Below are 25948 nucleotides of genomic sequence, written 5' to 3'. Positions count from 1 at the left end.
AGAAGGGAAGCAGATGATCAGGGTCATAGGGCTGGCTACTTGCTCTCCTCAGAGACAAAAGTTGCCAGGTTAGAATTATAGCTACTTGTTCCTCTAAATATTGCTAGTCTAGGAGAAATGATTTTTAGCTTGAAGCTTTACTCCTGTTTGCTATTCATTAATCAGAAACGAATGCCCCCAAGCTATGTATGTACCAAGTGCTTTATGGGTTTTAACTATCTTCCTACTAAATGCCAGTTACAGGAAGACCACACTTGATGAATAGCAAATAAATCCATTTGTCCAAGCCAACTACAAAGAGAAATCAGAGAAATTATACATATGAGAATAATACATACAAGTGAGTTATCTCATTGGGAGCAAGATAGTTCAGTTCAGATTTCAAACAAGGGGAAATTTTCCCAAATTGGGCATAGGGATGTGATGTAGGTGCCAGCTTTTCTCTACATCTTTTCATTTCAAAATCTTTCTTTCCCTTTATGGACTTCTCCCTGAAGACAATCTGGAAATATGAGTCTTTTCTCTTGAAAATGGAAATCAAAAGTTAAAGATCTCACTTTTCTCTAGCTCTTGATAAATCTATTTCATATGAATGGGGAAAAAAACCCCACCAATTTCTACAAATAATGAATGTTTTATGTAACTTTGAGCCCCTAGTTATATTTACATTTTGTATTTTCTTTGATGTGTGTGTGTGTAAAGATATGTGTGGTTGTTTCATTCTTCTAGCAAATGGAAATTCTTTGAGATCCAGAACCATTTTTCTTCCTTGTTTTTCATCTCTAGAGTCTGATACAAAGTCTTTCCTAAAGCAGATACTTAATAGGTGTCCTTTGAATTGACCTGAAGTAAATAAAGCCCAGAAAGTTGTTAACATACATATTTAAACTGTGTCTCCAGGATATAGAGAAATAGAGAGCTCCATGACCTTCTGAATATCTAACTAGTCAACCATATCTGGACTATTGTGCTCAGATCTAGACATCCCATTTTAGGAAAGATGATGCCAGTATTAAATTTGACCAGAACAGAACAGAATAGTGAATAAAAGGAGAAAAATGGCAAAAAGGTGTTATATTGGCAGTGTTGTAAAGTGGATACAATGCTGGACTTGGAGTCAGGAAGGCCTCCAGTATTTACTAACTCTGCGATCCTGCATCAGTCACATACTTCTATGAACCTCAATTTCTTCATAATAAGGAGAATAGATTTGATGCCCTCTGAGATTTCTTTCAACTCCAAGATCCAAAGATCAGATGAAGGAACTGGGCATGGTTAGCCACAAGAAGAAAGGACCTGCAGAAGAAGTCCATAGTGATTTTCAGGTATAGAGATTAACTACACAACCTTATAGGTGGAGGAACAGCAAATGAAATAAATTGGACTATGTATAAATAGCTTTTAAATGTAAATAAAAATGCAGCTCTCTCTCTCTCTCTATCTATCTATCTATCTATCTATATATATATGTATATGTATATATATATATATGTATATATATGTATATATATGTGTGTGTGTATATATATATATATATATAATTACATACATATATGAGAGACAGTTCATAGCCAACCTGATATGATCCATAATTATATTTTAATCTGAGATATAGTTACAGTCTACTCAGAAGCACCAGAAACATTTGCAACAATTTCCCCATGACCTTCCACAGATATTAGAGAAATCTATGCTAAAGGCAAAGGAGATGGATACTATTATCCATACTTGAAGAGAGCATGGATTAGTGGACAGGACACTGAGCTAGGAATCAGGAAGAGGTATTGAAATTCTGCCTCTGTCACTTAACATCTATGTGAAATTGGGCCAATTTCTTCCTGTCCTTTGACCTCATTTTCCTCCTTTGTAATATTAAGAGCTTGAAATTGATGGTCTTTGAGATATTTTCTACCTCCAAATCTATGATTTGATGTGATTGTCATGAATTCTCATAATGCCCTGTTTGATCCTGGACAAATCACTTTCCCCTCTAGTTCCACCTTCATCTATAAAATGAGGGGTTTGAACTAGAATATCTCCAAAAGTCTTTATAATTTTAAAAACTGAAAAGAAACTCTAAAAAGAATCTATGACTTATGATTTATGATAGTGAAAAATAAAATCACAAAGAGATCGCATTTAGATTTAGAAGAAGCCTTAAGGAAAAACACAGATCCTCAAATGGATAAGAAAAATTCTAACAGCTCAGTATCTTGCATGTTTGGATATCTAAAATCCATCTCAATGGCCTTTGATGTTAAGGGTAACCTCTTGTAGAAACTGAGATTTCAACTATAATATCCTCACTGGGACCAAATCCTACTGGTAATGGCACATTGAGTCCCTGGAAGATATGCTCTTACTATTTCCTTAAGGATTTGGGATATCCCTGAAGAGCCCAGGTTTTTATTGTCACTCAAGAATTCTCATTGGTTTTCTTTTCATTGATTATATCAGGAGTCTTAATTAAATTTTATTAAAGGTATTAGCTATTGGTAACATATAATCATGGGAGCCACAAAAAATTCCACCCAAACATGGGGTACACTTTCTCCTTGCTTAGGTCACTACATCTGAGGTCAGAGTCTCCAATTTTTATATAAGAGGAAAGTACTTTTCATTTTTCTTGGAAGACATGAATTTGGATCTCTCTTCAGATGCATACAATCTGTATAAATATGGGGTAGGTTTCATAACTTTATTGGACCTTAGTGTTCTCATTTATGAAATGAAATGACTGGACTAGATGATCTCTAAAATTCTCTTATAACTCTCCTATATCCAGGAAGAGAGCAGAGGGAAAGGAGGGGGAAGAGACAGACAGAAACAGAGACACAAGAAAAGAGACAGAAACAGAGAAAAACGTATGAGAGAGAAAAAATTCATTTAGAAAATGATAAAATATTACAAACATTTAATAATCATTTTATCATTAGTTGCCTACACTAATGCAGGATGCAATGGTAGTATCATGTAGGGAGTCTTCCTGTTTGATATTAGTTGGATCAAAAGTGAATTTAGGATAGCACAATGCTAATATTTCCCTAAAAAATCTATGAAAGTTATTCATCCAGATTGTTTTTTATTAAAGGGCTCCCTCAAATTTCCACCTAATCTCATTCTTGGCCCTTAACTATTACAGGTTGGGAGGAGTGTTGTGAATATATTCCAATGTTCATTTTCATTCAATTAATTCCACAGGTATTTCCTGAGGACTACTAGGTATTAGGCGATATTTGTGACTTAAGACTATAGAAACAAAAATGAAACAGTCCCTGTCCTCAAGAAGCTCATATTCTACTGGGGTCAGAGGGAAGCAACACATAAAAGAAAAAATGAAGACAAATTAAATGTTGACAATTAGGAGGATCAGAAAGGTCTCATTTAGGAGGTATCAGGAAAGGTCAGTCTTAAGTGGAATGTGATAGTCCAAGAGTTGGGAGGAGAGTTCCATCTGGAGGAAGCGTTATAGTGAAAGGAACAACCTGTGCAAATGTATGGATAAAAGGAGATGGTCGGGGACTGTTATTTCTGCTACACCCATACAATGTAATTAACTTCTATCAAAATGGATATACATCTGGAGCAATCATGAACCTTGCCTTGAGACATTGATGGGGAAAGAGTGGATGATAAGAGTATGAAGGAAAGTCTGAGAAAAAAGGTGGCCACTCATTTCAGTGAATAGGATGGGGGGAAGCTTGAAAATAAAATGTGAGAACTCCATACTAGTCAAGGTATCCATTTGCTTGTTTTATCCTTGTATATAACACTAGTTTATATTTTCTCAAGAAAATCTGTATTTCTACTACAAAGATGTTAAAAATAGGAATGATATTTCTGATTTGACAAAACAAAGGAAGATGTAAACTCCAACATATTGGACAAGGACCTAGAATATACTCCATCCCCATAAAAAATGGGGTGTTTCTTTGAAGCCATAGTTTCCTTCTTTATTATCTTTAGGCCAGATTTAGACTCAGGTCCTCCGGACTCCTGAGCTGGTACTCTATCCACTGTGTGGATTATAGAAGAATATTCTAAGCTCATATTGGTCTAGTCAGCCACAGAAAGACACACTGCAACTCTACTCTAATATAGTGATGTCATTTTGATCCTCTTCAAGAATGAAGGACAGCAATCAACCAGCTTCCTTCGAGCATCATCTCATGTGTCATTTCTTACAGGAAGTCTTTCTGGATCTCTCGCAGTTATTGCTTTCTTCCTCCTTAAATTTTGTTAAAGTTACTACCAATTTAAATATGCTCTCCTTAAAAACTCAGCTTATGCACCTTCAAAAGCCATCTCTTATACTTCAGATTGCTAGTGTTTTCTCCCTTCTCAGATTATCTTGGATTTATCTGTGTACCTGTTATGTCCTCTTCAGTAGACTGTAATCTCCTTGAGAATAGGAGTCACCACTGCTTTAGCTTTGTATCCCCACTCTGTACTCTACACAGTGCTTGCATGTTACTGTTTAATAAGTGCATTTTAGATAAATGAAGAAATGTTGCCTAAAGACCAAGGCAAAAATGAGGTGTTCAGGAGTATATCCTGTCTTGCCCAGAGAAAAGAATAATTCAAAAAAATTAGGGTCCTTTAAGCGCGTTTATTTGCTATTTCTGTTTTGGGCAGGAAGCAATGTCAGCTAGATGATGCACTGCAAAGGCTTCTGGGTATAGAATCAGGAAATCAAAGTTTAACTTCTGCCTCAGACACTTAGGAATTATGTGAATGTGGAAAAAACACTTTATTTCTCTGAGCCTCAGTTTCCTCAATTATAAAATTAAGGAAGTGAACTCAATTGCTTCCAAGGTCCCCTTCAGCTCTAACTCTAAAATTCTTTGGACCAAGGTAAGGTTCATACATAACAAGCACATTCCTTCTCAGTCCCCTGGACTCTCTCATCTAAATAAGAAGAAGCATGAATAGGAGCATCTAGGTGGGACAGTGGACAGAGCACCAGCCCTGAAGTCGGGAGGACCTGAATTCAAATCTAACCTCAGACACTTAACACTTCCTAGCTGTGTGACCCTGAGCAAGTCACTTAACCCCCAATTGCCTCAGAAAAAAAAAAGAAGAAGAAGAAGAAGAAGAAGAGGCCTGAATGTAAGACATATACAACATATACATACTTGTGGGGGAAATCAAATGAAATAAAAACTAAGAATCCCCTTTGCATTTCAGAGAATTTGCAAGTAAGAATCCAAGGAATGCCAGTAGAAAACTAAACTATAATTGAAAGACTTCTAGTTACTTGTTTTATCCTTGGTGGTTAACTAAGTAGATGTCATAAAACCCCACCACAAAATGCAGTTGAGGTCCTTAACGGGAAGGACTATTTTCTTTTTGTCTTTATATGTTTAGCTTATTACATTGTGACCAATATATAATGGGTGGATTAATGTTTGATAAGCTAATTGAATTATTCATTTAATATATCTATTAGTTTTTTTATTAATTTTGTTTTGTTTTCATTTTTAAATGTGTTATTTATTTCTTGCATAATTTCCTTTTGGAATTCCAAATTATCTCTCCCTCCCACGACTTCCCCCACCCCACTGAGAAACAAGCAATATGATATCAATTAGGCATGTGAAATCAGGCAAAAACATATTACCATATTAAATATATTTCAAAAAATGAAGACTCATTTTATCCTGAGTTCATCAATTCTCTCTCCAGAAGTAGATAGCACTTTTTTCATTATGAGTCCTTTAGAATTGTCTAGAAGCATTGTATTGATCAGACTAATCAACTTGTTCATGGTGGATCATCACTACATTACTAGAGTTATTGTGCACAATGGTTTTCCAGTTCTTCACACTTCACTTTACATATGAATGTGAATTTTTGTCATGTTTCTTCTGAAATCATCCCTGTCACCATTCCTTATGACACAATAAATGCCATCAACTTGTTCAGTGATTCTTGAACTGATGAGAATCTTCTTGACTTCCAATTCTTTGTTACCACAAAAAAAAGATCCTATAAGTAGTTTTTGCACATATAGGTCCTTGCCATGTTTTGATTTTGTGAAAAAGTTATTATAATGCAAAGGAAGATGAGAGTCCAAGGTGGTGGGTAAAAGTTTAAACTTACTTTCATCAAAACTGGCTCAAGAGGGAAAAGCATTCACACTCAATTGGATATAGAAATCTATCTTACCTTATAGGAAGTTAAAAGGGGCAGGGATAATAGAAAGGGGAGGGAGGATTGATAAAAGGGAAGATATATTAGGGAAGGTGATCAGAAGAAAAGTATTTGCAAGGAGGAAAAATGAAGTGGTATGAGAGTGGAAGGGGAAAAAAAACAGCATGGCGAGAAATACAGTTTTCATAAATATGAATGGGATGAATTCACCTGCAGATAGCAGAATGAATTTTAAAAAAACAGAATCTTTCAATATGTTGTTTATAGGAAACATTTTTGAAGCAGAAAGATATGCACAGGGGTAGAAGTATGGGCCTGGAGCAGAATCTATTATGCTTCAGCTGAAGCTAAGAAAGCAGAAGTAGCAATAGTGATCTCAGATAAAGCAAAAGAAAAATAGATTTAATTACATAGATCAAATTAAAAGAGATAAGATGTAAACTATATTTTGCTGAAAGGTGCCATAGACAATGATGTCATATCAGTATTAAACATATATACACTAAGTGATATAGCATCTAATTTTTTGAAGTTAAATGAGTTACAAGAGGAAATAAGTACTAAAAACTATACCGTGAGGAATCTTAACTTTCCTTTTTCAAAACTAGATAAATTTAACTAAATAATAAATAAGAAATAAAATAAGGAGATGAATAAAATTTGGGAAAAGTTAGATTGATAAATATCTGAAGAAAATGAAACAGAAATAAAAAGGAATATATCTTTTACTCAATAATATACGTCATAGACACAAAAATGATTATGTCTTAGGACATAAAAACCTCATAATCAAATGCAAAAATGGTAAATACATTTTTTAGATCATAATGCAATAAAATTACTTTCAATAATGGACAATGGAAAGAGAGATTAAAAATTAATTGGAAAATGATATGATATAAAACCTTTAAAATGGGGTCAAAGAACAAATCATAGAAATGATCATCTCATGAAAGAATTTTCATCACAGAATAATTTCATTAAAGAAAATCACAACAGTGAGACAAAATACCAAAATTTATGGGATATAACTAAAGCAGTACATAAAAAAAGCAGATTTATTGTAATGTTCTCTTCTCTAAATTGTAATTGTTCTCTGTGAGCAGATCCCTTGTGGAGCTTCTGGAGGCAACCTTAGTTTCAATTCACTTCAGTAGTCCCAAATGTAGCCAGGAGTTAAAGTCCAACTCCTTTATTGTCTTTTCTACAATCTTATCTCCTTCACTTGGGGCTCTGCTGGTTTTTTGGAAGCCTTTCTCTCTCCTTGGTTCCCGAGAGCTCTTATCCGAATGTCTCCATCCAGCACAAAGATGGAAGTGGGAATGAATCTGGACTCTGAATCTCCTGGCGCTTCCAGTGAGCTTGTCCTTTTATATGCTTTTTTTACAGGTGTGAAAGATGTGAACTCTGAACTAGAGAACTGTTAAGTACCATGCTAAATTAGACAATGGACTTAGCACCTTGTAGGAATCCTAACAATTAATGAATTGGGCATGCAAATAAAAAACTTGAAAAAGGATAAATTAAAAATTCTCAATTAAGCACAATATTGAAAATCCTGATAAAGAAAAGTCAAGTCAAAATTGAAAGTGTGTAAACCATGGGACTGATAAATAAAACTATGACCTGGTTTTATGAAAAACCTAATGATGTAGATGAACCATTCATTAATTTGATTTTAAGAAAGGAAAGAAAAAAAACTAATTTACTAGAATCAAACATAAAAGAGGTAAACTCACCACCAAAGATGAGGAACTTAAGACAATTATTAAGAGTTATTTTGATATGCCAATTAATTTAATAATCTAACTGAATGAATATCCACAAAATATTAATTATCCTGAATGATTGAAGAAGACATTGACCAACCCATTAATGGGGAAAAATACAAAATAAATAAATAAATAAATAAATTATCCCCAAGACCAAATGGATTCATGAGCAAATTCTACCAAAATTTAAAAAAAAAGTAATCCCAATATCATATAAATTATTTAGAAAATAAGCAAAAATATAGTCCTCCTAGTATATTCTTTTTATGATAGAAATGTAGTGCTAATATACAAATCAGGAAGAGCCAAAATAGAAATAAAATCATAGATCAATTCCCCTAATGAATATTGAAGCAAAAGTTTTAAGTAAAATATTAGCAAAGATATTACAGCAACATATCACTATGACCAGGTAGGTATTATATCAGGAATTCAGGGCTGGTTCAATACTAGGAAAACTATTAGCATAATTGAACATATCAATAACAAAATTGATAGAAATTATATGATTATCTCAGTAGATAATGCCTTTGACAAAACAGTACCCATTCCTATAAAAAAAAACCTGACTAGATAATATAAGTAAATGGAATTTACCTCAAAATGATAAATAATATTTATCTACCACCATCAGAAAGCATTATCACCCCATTATTTAATATTATACTAGAAATGTTAAATAAAACAGTAAAAGAAATAGAGTAAATTAGAGTTAACCTAGGCAATGAGGAAACAAAATTTTCATTCAGTTTCAGTATACAAGATAAACCCATATAAGTCATCACCATTACTATATATTAACAGTAAAGTCCACCAGCAAGAGATAGAGAAATTCAATTTAAAATAAATGTAGACAATATAAAATACTTGGGAGCCTAGCTGCCAAGACAAATCCAGGAACTATATGAAAACTTTAAATTATAAAACACTTTTCACACAAATAAAGCCAGTTCTAAAAAAGTGAGAAACTATTAATTGCTCATGGGTCAGGTGACTTAAAATAATAAAAATTACAATTCTAGCTAAATTAATATATTTATTCAATGACATACTAATCAAATCAGAAATTCTGGTTTTTAAATTATTATTTTCTTTAGTATTTTTATACTTCTTTTACTGTTATTGCCTTTTCATAATTTTCTTACCTTGCTCTCATTTCACAATTCTCATCTGTTTCTTTAACTTTTGCAGAAATTCTTGTTATGCTTGGGTCCAATTAGCATTTTGCTTTGAGGAATTTTTTGGGCAGTTCTTTCTTTTCTTTTATTGTCTTCTGAGTTTAGTTCTTGGTTTTCCTTGATACCAAAGGAGTTTTTATAGTTAAATTTTGTTGTTGTTTATTCCCTTTTCTATCCTATTACTTGATTCTGTATGTTAAAGTTGAGCTTTGCTCACCTGGGCATAGAGAAACATGGCCTCAAGCTTCAGGCTTTTTTGTGCTGTTCTTTTCAGAAATAGTTCTGGAAGGCCCACTGGTTTTTGGTGGTTTCTAAACTGGAATAATCCTGGGAGACATGGTCAATGTGTTCCTTGTCTGGACTCTGGCCTTTTTTTATGTTAAATATAGTAGAAATATATGTTAAATTCAATATATGTATACATATTTATACAATTATCATGTCACACAAGAAAAACAAAAGAGAAGCAAAATAAAATGCAATCAAACAACAAAAAGAGTGAAAATGCTACTTTGTGAACTGTTGTGTGCTTTCTAGAGTCTCCAAGCTGTGGTGTCAAAATGTACTGTCGGAACTAGCTCTCTGGAGGACCCCAGTACAGCTGGAGTCCTTGGTCTTAGTGGAGAAGTGATAAGATAGACTCATATGGATGGTCAAACATGGAATCCATTTATTCCAAATTCTCTCATCCTTATATACTCTAATATCCTTATGTAACCAAAGGAACACTGCACATGTGCTAACTATATACTGCACATGTGGAACCACATAAACTTGCTATTGTGTATAAATTGATTCTTGCCACTTGGCATCACTCTGCTTTAATTACCACAGAGGTTAGCACCTCCCTCTGACTTCTCAGGAAGGCCAAGAGTCCTTAGGGGAGATGGGGGGGGAGCCAATCCATTGTCAACAGGTTCCCTCTGAGCTGAAGAGTCTTATACCTCACTCAGAGTTCTCCCAATGTCTGTGGCCCTCTACAGTGAACCACACAGTTCCCATAGTCTTCTCTCTGGGTGTAGATGATTCTTGTCATTACTGTACAACTGGAACTGGTTTGAATTATCTCATTGTTGAAAAGAGCCATGTCCATCAGAATTGATCATCGTATAATCTTCTTGTTGCCGTGTATAATGATCTCCTGGTTCTGCTTATTTCACTCAGCATCAGTTCATATAAGTCTCTCCTGGTCTCTCTTAAATCATCCTGTTGATTGTTTCTTACAGAACAATAATATTCCAAAGCATTCATGTACCACAATTTATTCAGCCATTCTCCAACTGATGGACATTCATTCTGTTTCCAGTTTCTTGCCACTACAAAGAGGGCTGCCACACACATTTTTTCACATGTGGATTCTTTTCCCTCCTTTAAGATCTCTTTGGGATATAAGTCTAGTAGAAACACTGTTGGGTCAAAGGTTATGCACAGTTTGATAACTTTTTTTTTTTTGCAATTGTTTTTTTTGTTTTGTTTTGTTTTGTTTTTGCAATGGACTTGTCCAGGGTCACACAGCTAGGAAATATTAAATGTCGGAGGCCAGATTAGATTAGCACTCAGGCCCCCTTGATTTCAGGGCCTATGCTCTGTCCACTGTGCCACTTAACTGCCCCAGTTTGATAACTTCTTGAACACAGTTCCAAATTGCTCTCTAAAATGGTTGGATCCATACAGAGTTCCACCAACAATGTATTAGTTGAACTCTGGACTTTACCAAGGAAGAGCCTCTGGATCTCTGCAGCTGGACACTAAGGCTCCTCTTTGTTTTACTACCATGACCAGGACCCTTACTCCTTTATGACCGATCCCAAGGGCTCCTCTTCTCCCTTGTGACCCAAAGTTGCATTGGGGCAATAGGTTTGCCAATCAGCACCATATGTGCCCAGTAGCTGTTGCTGCTGCTTCTGTGACTAAAGTTGTTGATGTGTGTGTATATATGATTGCACCCTTATGCTAATGGACATGTTCCAGACCTCTACCAGACCTCCAGCCCAGTGTTACAGTTTTTTCCTGCCTATCTCTTAGTTTTCTTTAGTTAGAAAACTATATCACTCTGAATTTTTGTTGACTTTCCTGCTCCAAATTTTGATTTGAGGCATTATTTAAATTTGTGTGGAGCAGAATATTATGAGAGTTCACCTGGGTGGTGGATCTTGTGCTGAATTGGCTCCAGTCCTTCCCGTCTTCATTTTTCAAACATTCAATTCAATTCCGTTTAATTCCAAAAGCATTTATCAATTATTTATTATATATCGGGTACCCTGCTACATACCTGGGGTAAAAAAGACCCTGCCCTCTGGAGAAATTAATCAATTAATGAATGCTTGTCTAGTGTTAGGCATTAGGATTACAAAGACAACAGAGAAATAATCCCTGCCCTCAAGAAACTTATCTCCTATGAGAGACAATCCAACAAATATTTATTAAATCTCTTGGTGTTTGTATGTGCTAAGTACTGAAGCTACAAAGACAAAAATACAATTAGAAATAGTCCTCGTCTTATGGATCTTAAATGGGGTAATTAAAAAGAGCAGAAATTCCATGAGCATTTTGTTAAGCACCCACTATACACACGAAACCAGGTGTTGGGGTTACAAAGACCAAAAAAAAAAAAAAAATGAATGTTTATTCTCAAGGAGCTTACCTTATTTCTTCATATTTAACATCATTTAGAAAAATGATTTTTCAGAATGTTTCAGTAAGAAGTTGACATTTATTTTGGGGGAAAACAAGAGGAGTTTTAGGTTATTTTTCCAAACATAAATGTTTGAGTGCTCCATGTTTGAGTGCTCCTAACACATAATGTTTTCAAATGTACTCACAAGGTTTGTATAGCTTCTTCCCTCTTTCTCCTCCTCCAAAAAAATGCCTTTTCCCTGCCCATTTTCCCCTAGACATGCCTCTGTTTTAGGATGGGGTAGCCTAATGAGGGAGTATGTTCATAAAAAGCAGCTCTGCATTTATAGTACTCAGTAATGAGCCAAACCAGAGAGCCCACAGTGGTAAGAACTACAGCACAACAAAGAATTCCACATCTCACCAGGGGGAAAGTCTCAGATTCCTGTACTTTGCTTGTGTGTGTGTGTGTGTGTGTGTGTGTGTGTGTGTGTGTGTGTGTGTGCAGTCACTGTCTAATAATATGACCATTTTGCCATCCCCCTGCAAATAAGACTGAAGCTGCCTCCTGATTGGTATAACATCTCACTTTCCCTCAGCATTGATTTTTCTGGCTCTCCTTATCTGCTTCATAAAAATAAGCAAGAGGGACAAGACGCTGGTGAGACTGGAGACTGAGAAGCTCTGGGAGCCTTCCTTTTTAGCATGAGACAGCCTCTGCTTGCTTTCTGGAGAGGGAAGTTGGATTATCAATTGTTTTGTAAATGTGTATGGTGATATTTGCTCCGGTAAGTTTTTTATCTATCTGAATAGCTATGACTGCATTTTCCAACAAGCCTTATCTTTTTGTGTGTGTGCCTGAAACTGTGTTCTTTTTATCCCAAGTAATATTTGGGGGTAATCTTTGTAGTTGACTTCTTGGTGGTCTCTGGATAAGTTCCCTTTAGGGGTGTGTGTGTGTGTGTGTGTGTGTGTGTGTGTGTGTGTGTGTGTAATGTGGTCTCAGAGGGGGGAAAGTATTTGAACAAACTTATCCTTTGCACCATAAAAATGAAATGTTGTTTTCATTGTCACAGATACAGTAATTGTGCTACACCCTGCTTACCACTTAATTAAAGTTTCTTTTATAAGTGGCTCTCCAGAGATTTTTCCATTTTTGTCTTTAGTCCACTAAGAAGTTGCAAATGCCATTAGGGGGACATTGCAGGCTGTTTCTGAATCTTATCCGGTACCAATCCTTAGGTAGTGGCAAGTTTCCTATAAAACTGGGTCCGGGTGTCTGTGTATTGAGGAGGGTTGAAAATTGTTTTAATGAAAACTAGCACTGACCATTAAAGTAAATTACAATTAGATCATCTCCCCTTTCTGTGGCAGGGCATAATCTAGATTGACTGGATCCTTTTTCTGCTCAGTCTTTTCTTTTTGCATCGTATGTGGTGTGCCAGGCTTTGTTTAATCCCTTGGCATCCTGCCCTAATGCCAGTGTGGCTCAAGCCAGACAAGAGAAAAGTATGCATAAAATAAAATACAATTACTGTAAAATTATCATTGGTTTATATTATGAGCAGTTAAATGTCTTTCATGAAGGGAAGAGGGAAGTCAGCTTTGTTCAACAGTGCTTCACCAGTCTGGAAAAAGTCTATTAATATGACTGCCAACCCCAGATGATAATCTGATCATCATTCTTTTTTAGAGGTAGGATTCTATTATTTTTTAACATTTATTTTGAATATATCTTAATTAAACCCCCTTGTCTTTCAGTTGTTCAAATAAACAATGAGAAGCCATTGTTCTTTTTTGTTTATTTTTGGTGTGATTGACTCCTTTGGTAGTTTGGTGAAGAATATGGATCTCTTCTCAGAATATTTTTTTTAATATGGAAAATAGAATTTATAGAATTACAAAGGAAACCGATTATAAAATGCAATTTTTCCCACAGATACCACCCCTCAAATTCTATATGTAATCCCTTTGAGAGGGGGTTGCCTTTAGAATCCATATTAAGAACTCTCGCGTTAAAAGATAAACTAAAGTCATAAGGGGATGTTAAGAAAATGCATCCATGTTTCTCCAAGGAATTTGATCTCAAAGTTGGAATTGTCACATCTCTAACTCACAGGCAAGGACTTCCTTCAGGATATAGTCAACTGTATTTCAATTCCAAAGTCCTTTAGAAACTTAAATTCAAAAATAGTAATGGGCTTTTAGAAATGTTATTATTCTTGTTTTTCCCTCCCAGCTATCCCTTTAATATCCTGAAAGAAAGCTAACATTTGTCCCAGGTAGAAGGGTGTCAAGTTAATCCATTTCCACTTGGGAAAAAAAACTCCCTTGGTTGCATCCAAAATAAGTGAGAGTCACCCATTATCCTTAGGAAGGATACTCTGGCTCAATGTTCTGCAAAAGACTCTCTGTTCCTGCGCAACTTTTAGCTCTGGACTCTCAGCAATTACTGCTATGTAAGCTTGAAGACAATGATCATATTTTTCTCCTATGACTGTTTGCCTTTTCCACAATCATCCTCATTTCCCAGCTGTTGTAACAGGTGAGAGAGAGAGAGAGAGAGAGAGAGAGAGAGAGAGAGAGAGAGAGAGAGAGAGAGAGAGAGAGAGAGAGAGAGAGAGAGAGAGAAAGAAAGAAAGAGTCATTAGCTGTAAACAGAGTTTATCTTCCTTTTTAGGCAATTTCAGGGACATAAATCCTTGCAGAGGTTCCTAAAGGGCAATGACTATTTCATCCTATCTGTCTTGTTCCACAGGTTGCTTATTTCCTTGGGGATTTGGGCACTAGGTTTGACTGGCATATTTTTGTTTCCCTCTTTTAAATGGAGAGGGTTATCTACATAAGGGATCATTGACCAAAACCCTGAATATCTGAGGGGGAAAAAAGGTTTCATTAGGAGCTTGTGATTGGGAGCTAATTGTAAAGTTCTTGAGTTTTAGTCCTGAATGGACTAAAATATCACACTAAAAAAAGCTGATTTCAGCCCAAGATGAGAACAGAACCAAATTGAGAGGGCTCTTGGTAGATTTCTGTTGAAGGAAAAGCTAAATGAGCTATTTATTGCACACATAAACACACACACACACACATAAAAAAAAAAACAACTTTAGAATGATGCTTATGATATTCAGTAAAGCTGAATCAACATTCTTCAATGACACTTCTCTCTTGGAATTTCACTTCCTCAGAAAAGATTCTCATGTGAGCTTGTGGCCATGAGGATGTTGATAGGGAAGCAAAGCTGAAAAGAAACTACCAGCTTTTTAACAGTTGCTAGCAAATAATATACCCTATTGTCTTTTGCTTTCCTTCTTTCTTTCCCTTTCTAATAGCCATAGAAACTCCCTATTCTTGTCAAGGTTCCTCGGTGACCATAAAAACAGCATGGATTTCAGGTCATAGAGTGTGTATGTTATTTCTAGTGTTTGCAGCTATAAATTTGTAGATGCAACTGTAACATACAAAATAAAAACCAGGTGAAAGGACAACTTTTTAAAAATTATAATGATTCTTCCTCTTATCTTTACATCGTTTTTAGGATTTAAAGACACAAATTTCAGTTAATAAAATTAATAATTATCATCATCATTATCTTGACATTATCCCATCTTCCCTACTCTGATCTCACCCAGTGCTATTATATCTGCTTTGATTTATTTATGGAAAACTTTTTAGTTCTTCTCCATGCCCAACAAATTTTCCTTCCCATCTTTGGATTGTTTGACAGGGCTGAGGAGCCACTTCAGGCTTGAGATTGAAAGCCGTCTACACAACAGGAATAATTTGAAAATGAACACAGCTATCAATAAACACTCTGAACCCTGTGACAAAGAGTAAATTAAGAACCTCAAAGCATATTTCTTTTGTACCTGAACACTGAACTCACCATTTCAAATCCATTTAGCCCCAGTGCAATTCAGATGATTCTCATGGGGGGAGAATGCAGTTGACATTGAATCAATACATTTGAAATCTCTCTTAAAACAGATTCAATTTGAGTATAGAGGGAAGGAACTGGTGTTTTTATTTTTTTTTTTAATCTTTCTGTTAGTTTGCTATCCTTGGGGCAAACCTGCCTTTTTTCAGTCCTGACAAGAGAGCAAAGAAATAGTGATGATGAAATCGTTGCCGGAAGACATGCTGTATTTCAATGCACCTATGTCAGATTCAACAGAAATAGCTCAAGGTGTCCAAAAATGTGAATTCCATGCATTCAAAGTATATACTGATGTGTTAACTTCATATTAACTTCTTGGAGTAATCTCCTATCTTATTGTTTTACAACGCCTTCTGTGTAGACATTGATTTAATTAAAAGGAGATCAGAGTGTACAATAAAGTGTGGTTTCAACCTAACAGGTATTTTTTTCAAGAAACAATCTTGGTAAATCATAACTTTCATGCTTACTGCCCCTTCCCACTTTCATTTATGGAGGGGTGTGTGTGTGTGTGTGTGTGTGTGTGTGTGTGTGTGTGTGTGTGTGTAGGGTCTTGCTAAGTGGCAAAACAGTATCTGGAGAATTGCAGCAGAATTGATGCTAATAAAGAAATGCCAACCAGCATATGTCACCAAAGCAGGTATATGATGTTCTAAAGAGAACACACGCCTGCTACCATCAAATGAGTATTTACTTTTAATTAAATAAGTTGTGTCCAACTCAAGTATCTCATTATATGGAGGTCATCACCTGGAAATGATTGTATAGACTCTCCCCTACAGTTGATTACTTTTCAGGATCTTGATAAAATTTGTCTTCCTTCAGAGACATAATAGAATTGAAAATAAATAGCAAAAGAAATAACACTTCTTCTTTCTCTTTTTTTCCAACCATGTTCCTACTGTATTGTGAATTTGAACTATACACCTGATTTGGGGCATGATAGAAAGCCTTTTGTGATTTAAGAGTAAAAATTCAAAGCAAAACTGGAGCTAAAACCTGGATACTTAGATATGATTTCTTATAAATGTATGTACATATATTCATTTCTGAAATATTTATTAAATACCCAATATATTAGATTAGAGGTACCATGATATCAAGGACAAAAGGATACAATTGTTGTCTTCCAGTAGCTTATACCACCATCACCATCATCATCATCATCAATGCTAGCATTTACATAGAATTTTAAGGTTCATAAACTATTTTCTAAATAAGTTGTTCTCTTATTTTCTTTTGAAACTTGAGTGAGGGTTTGAAAAGGGGATAAAACATGGCACCCCAGTTTCATAAATTTAGAATTGGACTTTAAGGTCATCTAGTCCAATTCTCCCTTATTACAGATGAGGAAAGCGAGACCTAGAAAAGAAAAATGACTCTCCCAAGTTCACATAGAGAATAAGGAGCAGTCAGAATTTGAACTCAAGTTTTCTGACACCCTTTCTAGTGGAACATGCTATCTCATCGATGTACATAGGGACACGGAAATATGAAATAAAAGGAAAATAATTTATAAATGCTAACTATTATTAATGTGGTAGGAGAAGGAAGTATTGAGCACTGACAACTGGCAAGATCAGAAAAGGCTCAATGAAAGATATAAAATCAAAGCTAAACTTTGATGGAAACTAGGGATTCTAAAAGAGAATAGAAAAAGGGCAGCTACATGTGCATGTGTGTGTCTGTGTGTCTGTGAATCTTTGTGTGTGTGTGTGTGTGTCTCAGTGTGTATATCTGTGTACCTGTGCCTTTCTCTGTGTATCTCTGTGTGTGTATGTGTGTGTGTGTATGTCTGAGTGTCTGTGTACCTCTTTGTGTGTATATTGGTATATGTATATCTCTGTGCCTCTGTGTATGTGTCTGTTCCTCTATGTGTGTCTCTGTGTGTTACCTATGTCTCTTTCTCTGTATGTGTATCTGTATGTTTGTGTCTATCTGTGCCTCTGTATGTGCATTTTACATGTGTGTAGATGTGAACATGTAAGTACACTTCACTTAGATCCTACTTTTGTGCCTCTTTGCGATTTCCAAGGAGGTAGCTCCTTAATCTCCAAAGCTGCATCTATGAACAGTAAGCTCTTGCAGGTCTTCCAAATTAGAAAGTCTTTGGCTATTGCCTAATGACAGACTAAGTGTCTACTAAAGCTGAACAGAACTTTCTCCAAAAAGGTGATTACTAGGTGGTGAATTGTGGAAATCAAGAAGAACATGGAGAATGTTATGATATTGATCAATGTAAGGAATACCTATGCTAACAAAATCATATTTGTTCATTTAAAAATAAAATAAGCCCTTTAACAAAACTATAATTTACTCTAATGAAATTATAGATCATTTAAAAATAAAACAATTTTTCTGTTTCTCTTTCTTTCTCTTTATCTCTTTCATCGGTTTTTTTTATTTTGCACTTAATACAAAATGAGAAAAGACACACAGCAGACCACAAGAGAGGATTCAATGTAAAACAATACATTTCCATTTCAAGAAAACCTTTATAATAAATAGTACATATTGTTTTCAAAGCTGCTCAGCCTTTCTTTGTTTTCTTGCTTTTCTTTTGTTCTCTGCTGTGTACTTTTTTCACTTTATTTCCACCATTCCCCATTCCTTCTCCACAAATTGTAACCCCTTCTCTCTTCTCTCTCCCTCTCCTCCTCTCTTTCTTGTCTCTTCTGTCAGTCTGTTTCTTTGTCTCTATCTTTGTGTATTTCTCTCTGTCTCTGACTCTGTCTATCTTTGTCTCTGTGACTTTGTCTCAATCTTTTTCTCTATCTCTGTGTGTCTATGTATCTCTGATTTTCTTTGTGTCCTCTCTCTCTCTCTCTCTCTCTCTCTCTCTCTCTCTCTCTCTCTCTCTCTCTCTCTCTCTCTCTCACACACACACACACACACACACACACACACACACACACACACACACACACACACACACACATTTTTATATTAAGACTGAAAGCCAGAACAAAAAGCACCATAAAGCTGATGGACTTTGGATCATTTACTTTTAGAGTCTTTAGTCTTTAACCTGGTAGCTCTGAACATGCCTTTTGTATTGCTGTTGTTTTTAATACTTTGTTGAATCTATCTCAATATCATCTATTTCCTTTGTACTCCTACATATTTCATTTTGTGGATTTAAAAATGTGATCTGAGAAGACATATATAGTCTCCACCAGACTGCCCAGGGGCCAAGAATACCAAAAAGCTTTAGTGCTCCTGATAGAATCAATCTATAAATGCTTCCAGAATAAGAGGGACTGAAAATCTAAACTACTCTGTCACTAATGCACCAGGTAAACTGTAGAAAACAGATGAATTATTGTGTTTGTACCATTGCGGTTTTAGAAAATCCTAGCCCCCAAAAGCCATAAGGTTGACAATGCCATTGATAATGCTAATATAGATGTCACTATGGTTTGAGATGAAGCCAGTTCTAAAATGGGTGAATTCATTCCATTATGGAATGGACCATTGTTTTGCTTCTAGGAATAACTGCAACAGAATTCTCTGTCTATAACCTATTTAGGTTAAAATATAGGTGCCATAAAAGACGTCATTGATGATTTTAGAGACTAGTAGGGCATGAGTGCTAATTAAAATCCTTGGTTTAGTTTTTAAAGCTTTTCACCACCTGGCCCCAGCCCACCTTTCTAACCTGACTGTACATTAGTCCTTTTTCTGTATTCTATGATTCAGCCAAACCTACTTGTTATTCCTCACAAACAACTCTCCGTCGCCATTGCCATATTTTGGAAATGGATGTCCCTTATGATTGTAATGCACTGTCCGATCACTTAGGCATCTGAAAATCACTTGTTTTGTTCCAAGTTTTGCTGGAACTTTATCATGGAGTCTTTCCCGCCCCTCTCTAACCATTCGTGTTCTCCTTCAAAAAATACCTTCTATTAATATTTTTACATATTTTTCATGTAATTATTCTCATGCCACTTCCCTCAATTGGATATAAGTTCCTTGAAGGCAGTAAATGTTTCTTTTTTGATTTCTGTATTCCTAGTGCCTGGTGCCTTCTAGATAATTTATTAAATGCTTATTGATAGATCTATAAAATGGATATAGGGTGACAGAGTAAATAAAGTGCTAAATTTGGAATCAGAATGAATTGAGCCCAAATTCTATCTTTAGCAGTTATTAGCTGTGGTATCTTCAATATTGGTTCATCACTGAGCCCAATTTTCTTTAGTGACAAAGATAGTTTAAAATCTATAGTACTCACCAAGACTAGGTTGGTGTGAGGATCAAAGGAGTCCTGGATTCACTCTGCCTACCTTGTTATTATTGTTAGGGGATTTCACAATGTCTAAAATCCTTTCTAGCTGGAAATCCTATAACAATCTTCCTTCATATATAAATTAATCTAACAGAATTTCTGTATCTTCTTAAAGGGATTTTGTTTTGGCATGATATTTCTAGCAATAAGTCAATCTTTGTAGAAATCACAGTGAATGCTGAACTTCTTTTTTACTAAAATGGATTTATTTCCAAGTGAGCTATCTAGAACCTGCTGTAGGGTTTGGCATATGATATTGTGAATTATTTTTATAAGCATATAAGCTATCAGAAGTCATTTGCAGTTGCTGAGCAATCCATTCACTTCTTTAGGTATATTCCTGAGAAGTAAAAAAAAATGTACTTTTTCAAGTACTTTAACTCCCAAGTAAAGATGGGGGCCAGCAATGTGAATCAATCTCTATTGTATAAGCACAAAATGAGCCCCAAAATCAACTTTCTGATGCATGATATAAAATATTTAAAAAGTTATTAAGACAAATTCAGTTCACCAGAAGGAAAAATTAGCTGTCATAGCAATGTTTACACTGCTAAAGTTGAAGTAACTTGGAATAGTAACCTTGCTACAAATCTGATTCCCTTCCAAGGGCTTTCCCTGAAAAAGACCAAGAAAAAAAATTTTGTTGTTCAGTTTTATCCAGTTCTTGAAGAAAAAAGCTTACAGAATGCTTATTCATTCTTTCATTTTTGCTTAGATTCTTTCAACAATGGCCTCTGTTTTGCTTCTCTTCTAGATTTGGTCATTTAGTTTCTTTTTTCTTTTTTTTTTCCTGAGGCTGGGGTTAAGTGACTTGCCCAGGGTCACACAGCTAGGAAATGTTAAGTGTCTGAGATCACATTTGAACTCGGGTCCTCCTGAATTCAAGGCTGGTGCTCTATCCACTGCACCACCTAGCTGTCCCGCATTTAGTTTCAATATTGGCCTGCTTTCCTAGTAGCAAAATTTAATTGTTCTGGCAACATAATGGATTGTGTATAAAAGATGATGGCTGCAAATTAGTTATTATTGTCTATCTCTCATGCTAAGAATAGTACTTTGAAGATAGTAGGCAATTAATAAATGCATGTTAAATTTTCAGAAAAGGGGTCAAGATAGAGATCATTGGCTTATTAATTTCATTATTGTGTTTTGAAATGGAATGGTCATATGGAAAAAAAAAACTGAGTTTTCTCTTGTGTAAATGATCTTGAACTCTTTGTTGCTTTATATTCTAAGAGGGCATGCTGAACTTTTCATAGAATTAGGAGAGAAAGAAAAGTAAAGGAGTTGGGACTGAGATTTATCACACAAGGCTAAGGTGCTACAAATAATGAGAAAAAATAAGATTAATTAGGACAAACCATATCCAATCCAAATCAGATTTGTCTTGAATTCTCTGGTTGATTTTGGCTTCAATACATAGGCCAAGCTGAATGGTAGACTACCTTTTTTCTTAGTCTTATTCCCTTTATTTACAACACAGGTTATTTTTCCAAAACTCTTGATTGGAAAGACAAGAACTTATAAGCCACAAATTACTTTTTGAATCTTTTTTTTTTATGATGGGCCTTATGTTGAGGGATGGAATAAGCAGAACATTAAGGAGATGAAAGAGAAGACTGGGAAAATATTCATATTGGTACAAAGAACCTGGGAAATTTCAAAATTAAGCCCATAGATTTCAAGTTTGAAGTATCAAACATTTGTTCAATTTTGATTTTACATTTGTGGTCATTGAAACATAGAGAGTTAAAGAACGTGCTCATATTCACATGGGTAAATAAAAGAGCTGATATTCCTGGTCCCAAGCCCAGTGTTCCTTCTATCCCACTCCAATTAAGTTAACTGGATGAAATTCCAGTAACTAAGAAGAGTGAGTCACCTTTTTCTACCTGACAAGATAATGAAATGTCTGACAAAGAATAGTATCATTGAATATAAAGATCAGCATATCATATTAGCCAAAGACAAAGTGATTTCTTCAACAGGAAATCATGCCAACATAATTTACCATATTCTGTGAGATGATAAATAAATGCAGAGCAAAGGATTATAATTGACAAATTTTTTTAAATTTTGAGTTTTAAAATATTTCATAAGTGATTTTTAAAAAAATTATGTTCTCCTGATTTCATTAGAATTGCTTTTTAATTCATGAGAACTGTTTTAAAAACAAAACCAAAAGTATGCATAAATGGACACTTCTCTGGATGGGTAAGTAAGTGCAAATAGTATTCTCTAGGAATCAGTGCTGTTGATATATCATTTGGCATTTATATGTGGAAGGAAGACACAACAGCATCTCCACTCTTGCTTCTCATCCCATGTGAGGCAGCTAGGTAACACAGTGGATGAAGCATTAGGCTTGGAGTGAAGAAGACCTGAATCCAAATCCTGTCTCAAATACTATCAATGTTGCTTTGGATAAGTGAGCCCAAAAGAAGAAGATGGGCTTCAAACATGAAGGAAAGTATTTTAAATGATACTTATAAAATGATAGACTTTGGGATATTAAGATTTTTTTAATATTACTTAGAATCTGAGCTCTGATGTACTTATCAGGATCAATAAAGCAAACAAAAACATACAGACATCATCAGGGTTAAACAAGGTTGTGAAAAGTGAGAATTAATTTTGGATATTTGTCACAGTAGAGAATTCTACATTCTCACTTCAAATATTGCGTGCAAATCTGATCTTTGAGAAATCAAAGTTTATTGAGAACAGTTCAGTGAATGGACACCTAAAATTATTAAGGGGATAAGTCTTCTATCTGGGGATACTTTGGTGCTTTGATGGCTCTATAATTTCATTGATGAGCTGATGAATCATAAGCCATCTAAGCTCTTTCATCCTTGGGGATGATGATCTATATTCTCCCAAATCTTTTGGACAGGTTCTATTCAAAACAATGGGAGTGCATCCTTTAGATCTTTTTATGTTGTTAGAATATCAAGCAAGTATATTAGTTGACCATTGGTTATAGTTCATTCTTGCTATGTGAAGACTCCATCTTTTTGATTGCACATACATGTTTCTTGTGATTACTTTTTGAAAATGATTTGCTGCCTATTCATTCTCATCATGAGTATTTTTCCATTGCGTTCTTAAGATGAAAGACTAAAGAAAGGGTTCTTCATTGCACAAACACATAATATTGAGAAGAGACAGTTTAAGAGCCTGCAAAAATTTTAAGGTTAATGGTATCATGAATATGAACTCAAAAAGACACACAATACTAGAATGGGATGTGAAAGTGTTAGATCTCTCAGGTGGGGTTAGAAAAAATACAATGAATTGTTTTTCTATAAACTGCATAGAATATACACAAGAAATGGTCCTGGCTAAAAATATAACTAGGAAAATATTCATCAATTTAAAAAATCATATTAATCTATAGAAGTATCTTGAGTTAATACATGTGCATATCTATTGATCTATATCTGTATGTGTGTATGTGTGTGTATTTAGGAAGTGCCAAGCAATTATCTCTCAAGTAACCATGAACCATGTGAGATACTACAAGAATCATCCTCATTTTATAGATGTTTAAGAGTTTTGATCACATATTTCTTATGTGTTTTAAGGAGGATCTAAACAAAGAGCTATTAACCTCAAGTCTAGAATTATAATCCTCATATTATAAATTAATAGACATTAGCTGCTTATCCATTATTAAATAAAATTAAGGATATTCAGGATAACTCGTTAACCCTTTGAGTTAACAGAAAGTTCTCTCACTGGCTATATTTCTAGTTATCTCTCCTATCCTGAAATGTCAGAAGCAGAAACTTGTCATCAATAAGAAATAATGTGTTTTTTTCTTGTACTTGTCACATACCGAAAGGACCATTGTTCTTTCTGGAAGTAAGGATACAAGTTCTTTGTTGCTAGTCAACTCTCACATTCACAAGTAATTTTGGTGAACTCAGAAATCTAATACTAAATAGTAAGCCATAACAATCATCCTTAATGGTCACTGGCACTTTGTCCAAAGCAGAAAAGACCCTCAAAGTACATTGTTCTTGACAGTTCCCATCACAAATGGACTGTCATAGAAATCAGTTCCACTAAGCATCTCTACATATTCTGTTAGTACTGTTGGGATATTCAGACACCTGCAGAAATCAAAGATCATCCAAGAAATAAAAAGAAAGACTGGAATGGATTTTTATTGAATAGAAATAATGGATAGTGGAGCTTGATCAAGGTGGGAGAAGAAAGTACCTTTTCTAAATTGCCTGAATTTTCCCTCACCTGTGATGCACCTATCTTTTTTTTTTTTCATTTCTTACTGAACATGATTGTTTAAAGCAAATGGAAATGGTTTCCTCATTCAACCAGAAAAATGCCTGCAGGTGTGAAAATGGTGAGGGAGCTCCAAAATATCTTGATGAACTAATCTTATCCTAGAGAGAACTTTTATATCCATATTATAAATCTCTGAGAGCGCATCATAAAAGGGAAGGTTACTCAAATAAATAGAATCTGGCACAGTACACACTATCTACTATATTGCAAAATAGGTTATATGAATAAAGTGTTTCTCCACTAGAGCCTCTAAAAGAAATGTCACATACAATATTTTTCTGTTTGTTTATTTTTGCATGAACCTTGTACCCCCCACCCATCTTAGGTTATACCATATGTAGTAATAGAGAAGACATGTGTAAATCACATCTATTTTAGTTGATGATAATGATAATAATTAAATACCATCAGAAATTTAAATAGCTCTTTGTATGTTACACAGAATTTTGGAAATATTATCTCATTTGTTCTATACAAAAATTTCATATTGTACGTATATGGTCTCCATTGTATATATGGAAAATAAAGGTTCAGAGTTGGCCAATCACATATTTATCTATGATACCCAGGTCATCAGATATCAAAGCAAGATCAAAGAGAGCTCCCTCTAGGTTAAGCATGATTTCTATTATCACCCAGCAATTTTCTTGAGAAACCTAAGCTATGGTTGTAGAAGTAAAAGGAATATTGAAAGATATCAAGGTCATTAAGTCTAATCCTTTTTTTAATATCAGAGGAAAGTTAAATAACTTGCCTGAGGTCCCAAAGCTAGCAAGTATCTGAGGTGAAATTCAAAACCAGCTCTCCCTGTTTTCAAGTCCAGCACTGTGATACTCCAGCCTCGACTCTTTTTGCTCCCCACTTATTTTATGTTTTGGATTAAATTGCTTTATATTATCAAAATATGATCAAGCTTTTTTTCCCAGAAGAGTAGTATAAAAACAATTTCTCAGCTACTTATTAATCTACTCACTTCTTCCACTCCCATAATGTTGGCGTACTGGTCAACCTACTCACCACAGAGACTAAATCCTTGAATACTTTTTTTCTTCTTGTTGGTTAATTCCATCACTTCTACAAATAAGTCATCTCATTAGCCTATGCTGACAGAGAAAAAGAATAAGGTCATTTTCTTTCTCATATCAAAGGTACTTTTCACATAAATGTCTTTAGTCCACATTTTCTGGAACTCTCCTTTCCTGATTAACCACTTCTATCACTGAATGATGGTTGCATTATAAATTGATCCCAAAGACTAATTTAAGAACTTTTCAACTTTTGAAATATTTGGAAGATTTTTTTCTCTTGGATTCTTCAAGTTCAACTCCCCACCCCCACCCCATCCTGATTTTAATGGTTTTCATCTAAAACTGCTTCACAAACCTTCTTTCCCACCACTACTCTATGGATTTCCTCATCAAAATAGAATTCACTGATCATGTTCTCCACAATTTACACATGCTACCAAGATCCATCAAAATTAATAAAGAGTATGCCCTTGCTTTTAGCAATACATCAGTTCATTTTGATAAGACATTCATGGGATATCTACTTCATGCCATTTACTAAATTAGGCATTGTGGGAATTGTATAAGAATGAGAGATAATTACCAAGCTTGAAAGAAGTAGTGCTGGTGATAATCCTATAAAATTCCTAGTTAAGATTTGAGCATGCTGGACCAAAGCT

The 25948-nt window shown here is 34.9% G+C and overlaps 1 protein-coding gene across 2 annotated transcripts in view; it reads left to right on the top strand.

The window, feature by feature from the left end:
* Positions 1–25948, top strand: part of SYNPR (synaptoporin) — a 375540-nt gene that overhangs the window by 177767 nt on the left and 171825 nt on the right. The window contains exon 1 of one of the 2 annotated variants that reach the window (XM_074284206.1): positions 12271–12507. The exons of the other annotated variant lie outside the window; for it this stretch is intronic. Within the exon in view, the coding sequence (XP_074140307.1) occupies positions 12484–12507 (24 nt within the window). The 5' untranslated portion in view covers positions 12271–12483. Of the gene's footprint in view, positions 1–12270; positions 12508–25948 lie in introns of those variants that run through there. 2 annotated transcript variants of the gene reach the window in all.

This window comes from Sminthopsis crassicaudata, chromosome 1, assembly GCF_048593235.1.
Source record: "Sminthopsis crassicaudata isolate SCR6 chromosome 1, ASM4859323v1, whole genome shotgun sequence".
NCBI lineage: Eukaryota > Metazoa > Chordata > Mammalia > Dasyuromorphia > Dasyuridae > Sminthopsis > Sminthopsis crassicaudata.
This window is presented reverse-complemented; position numbering and strand designations above follow the sequence as displayed.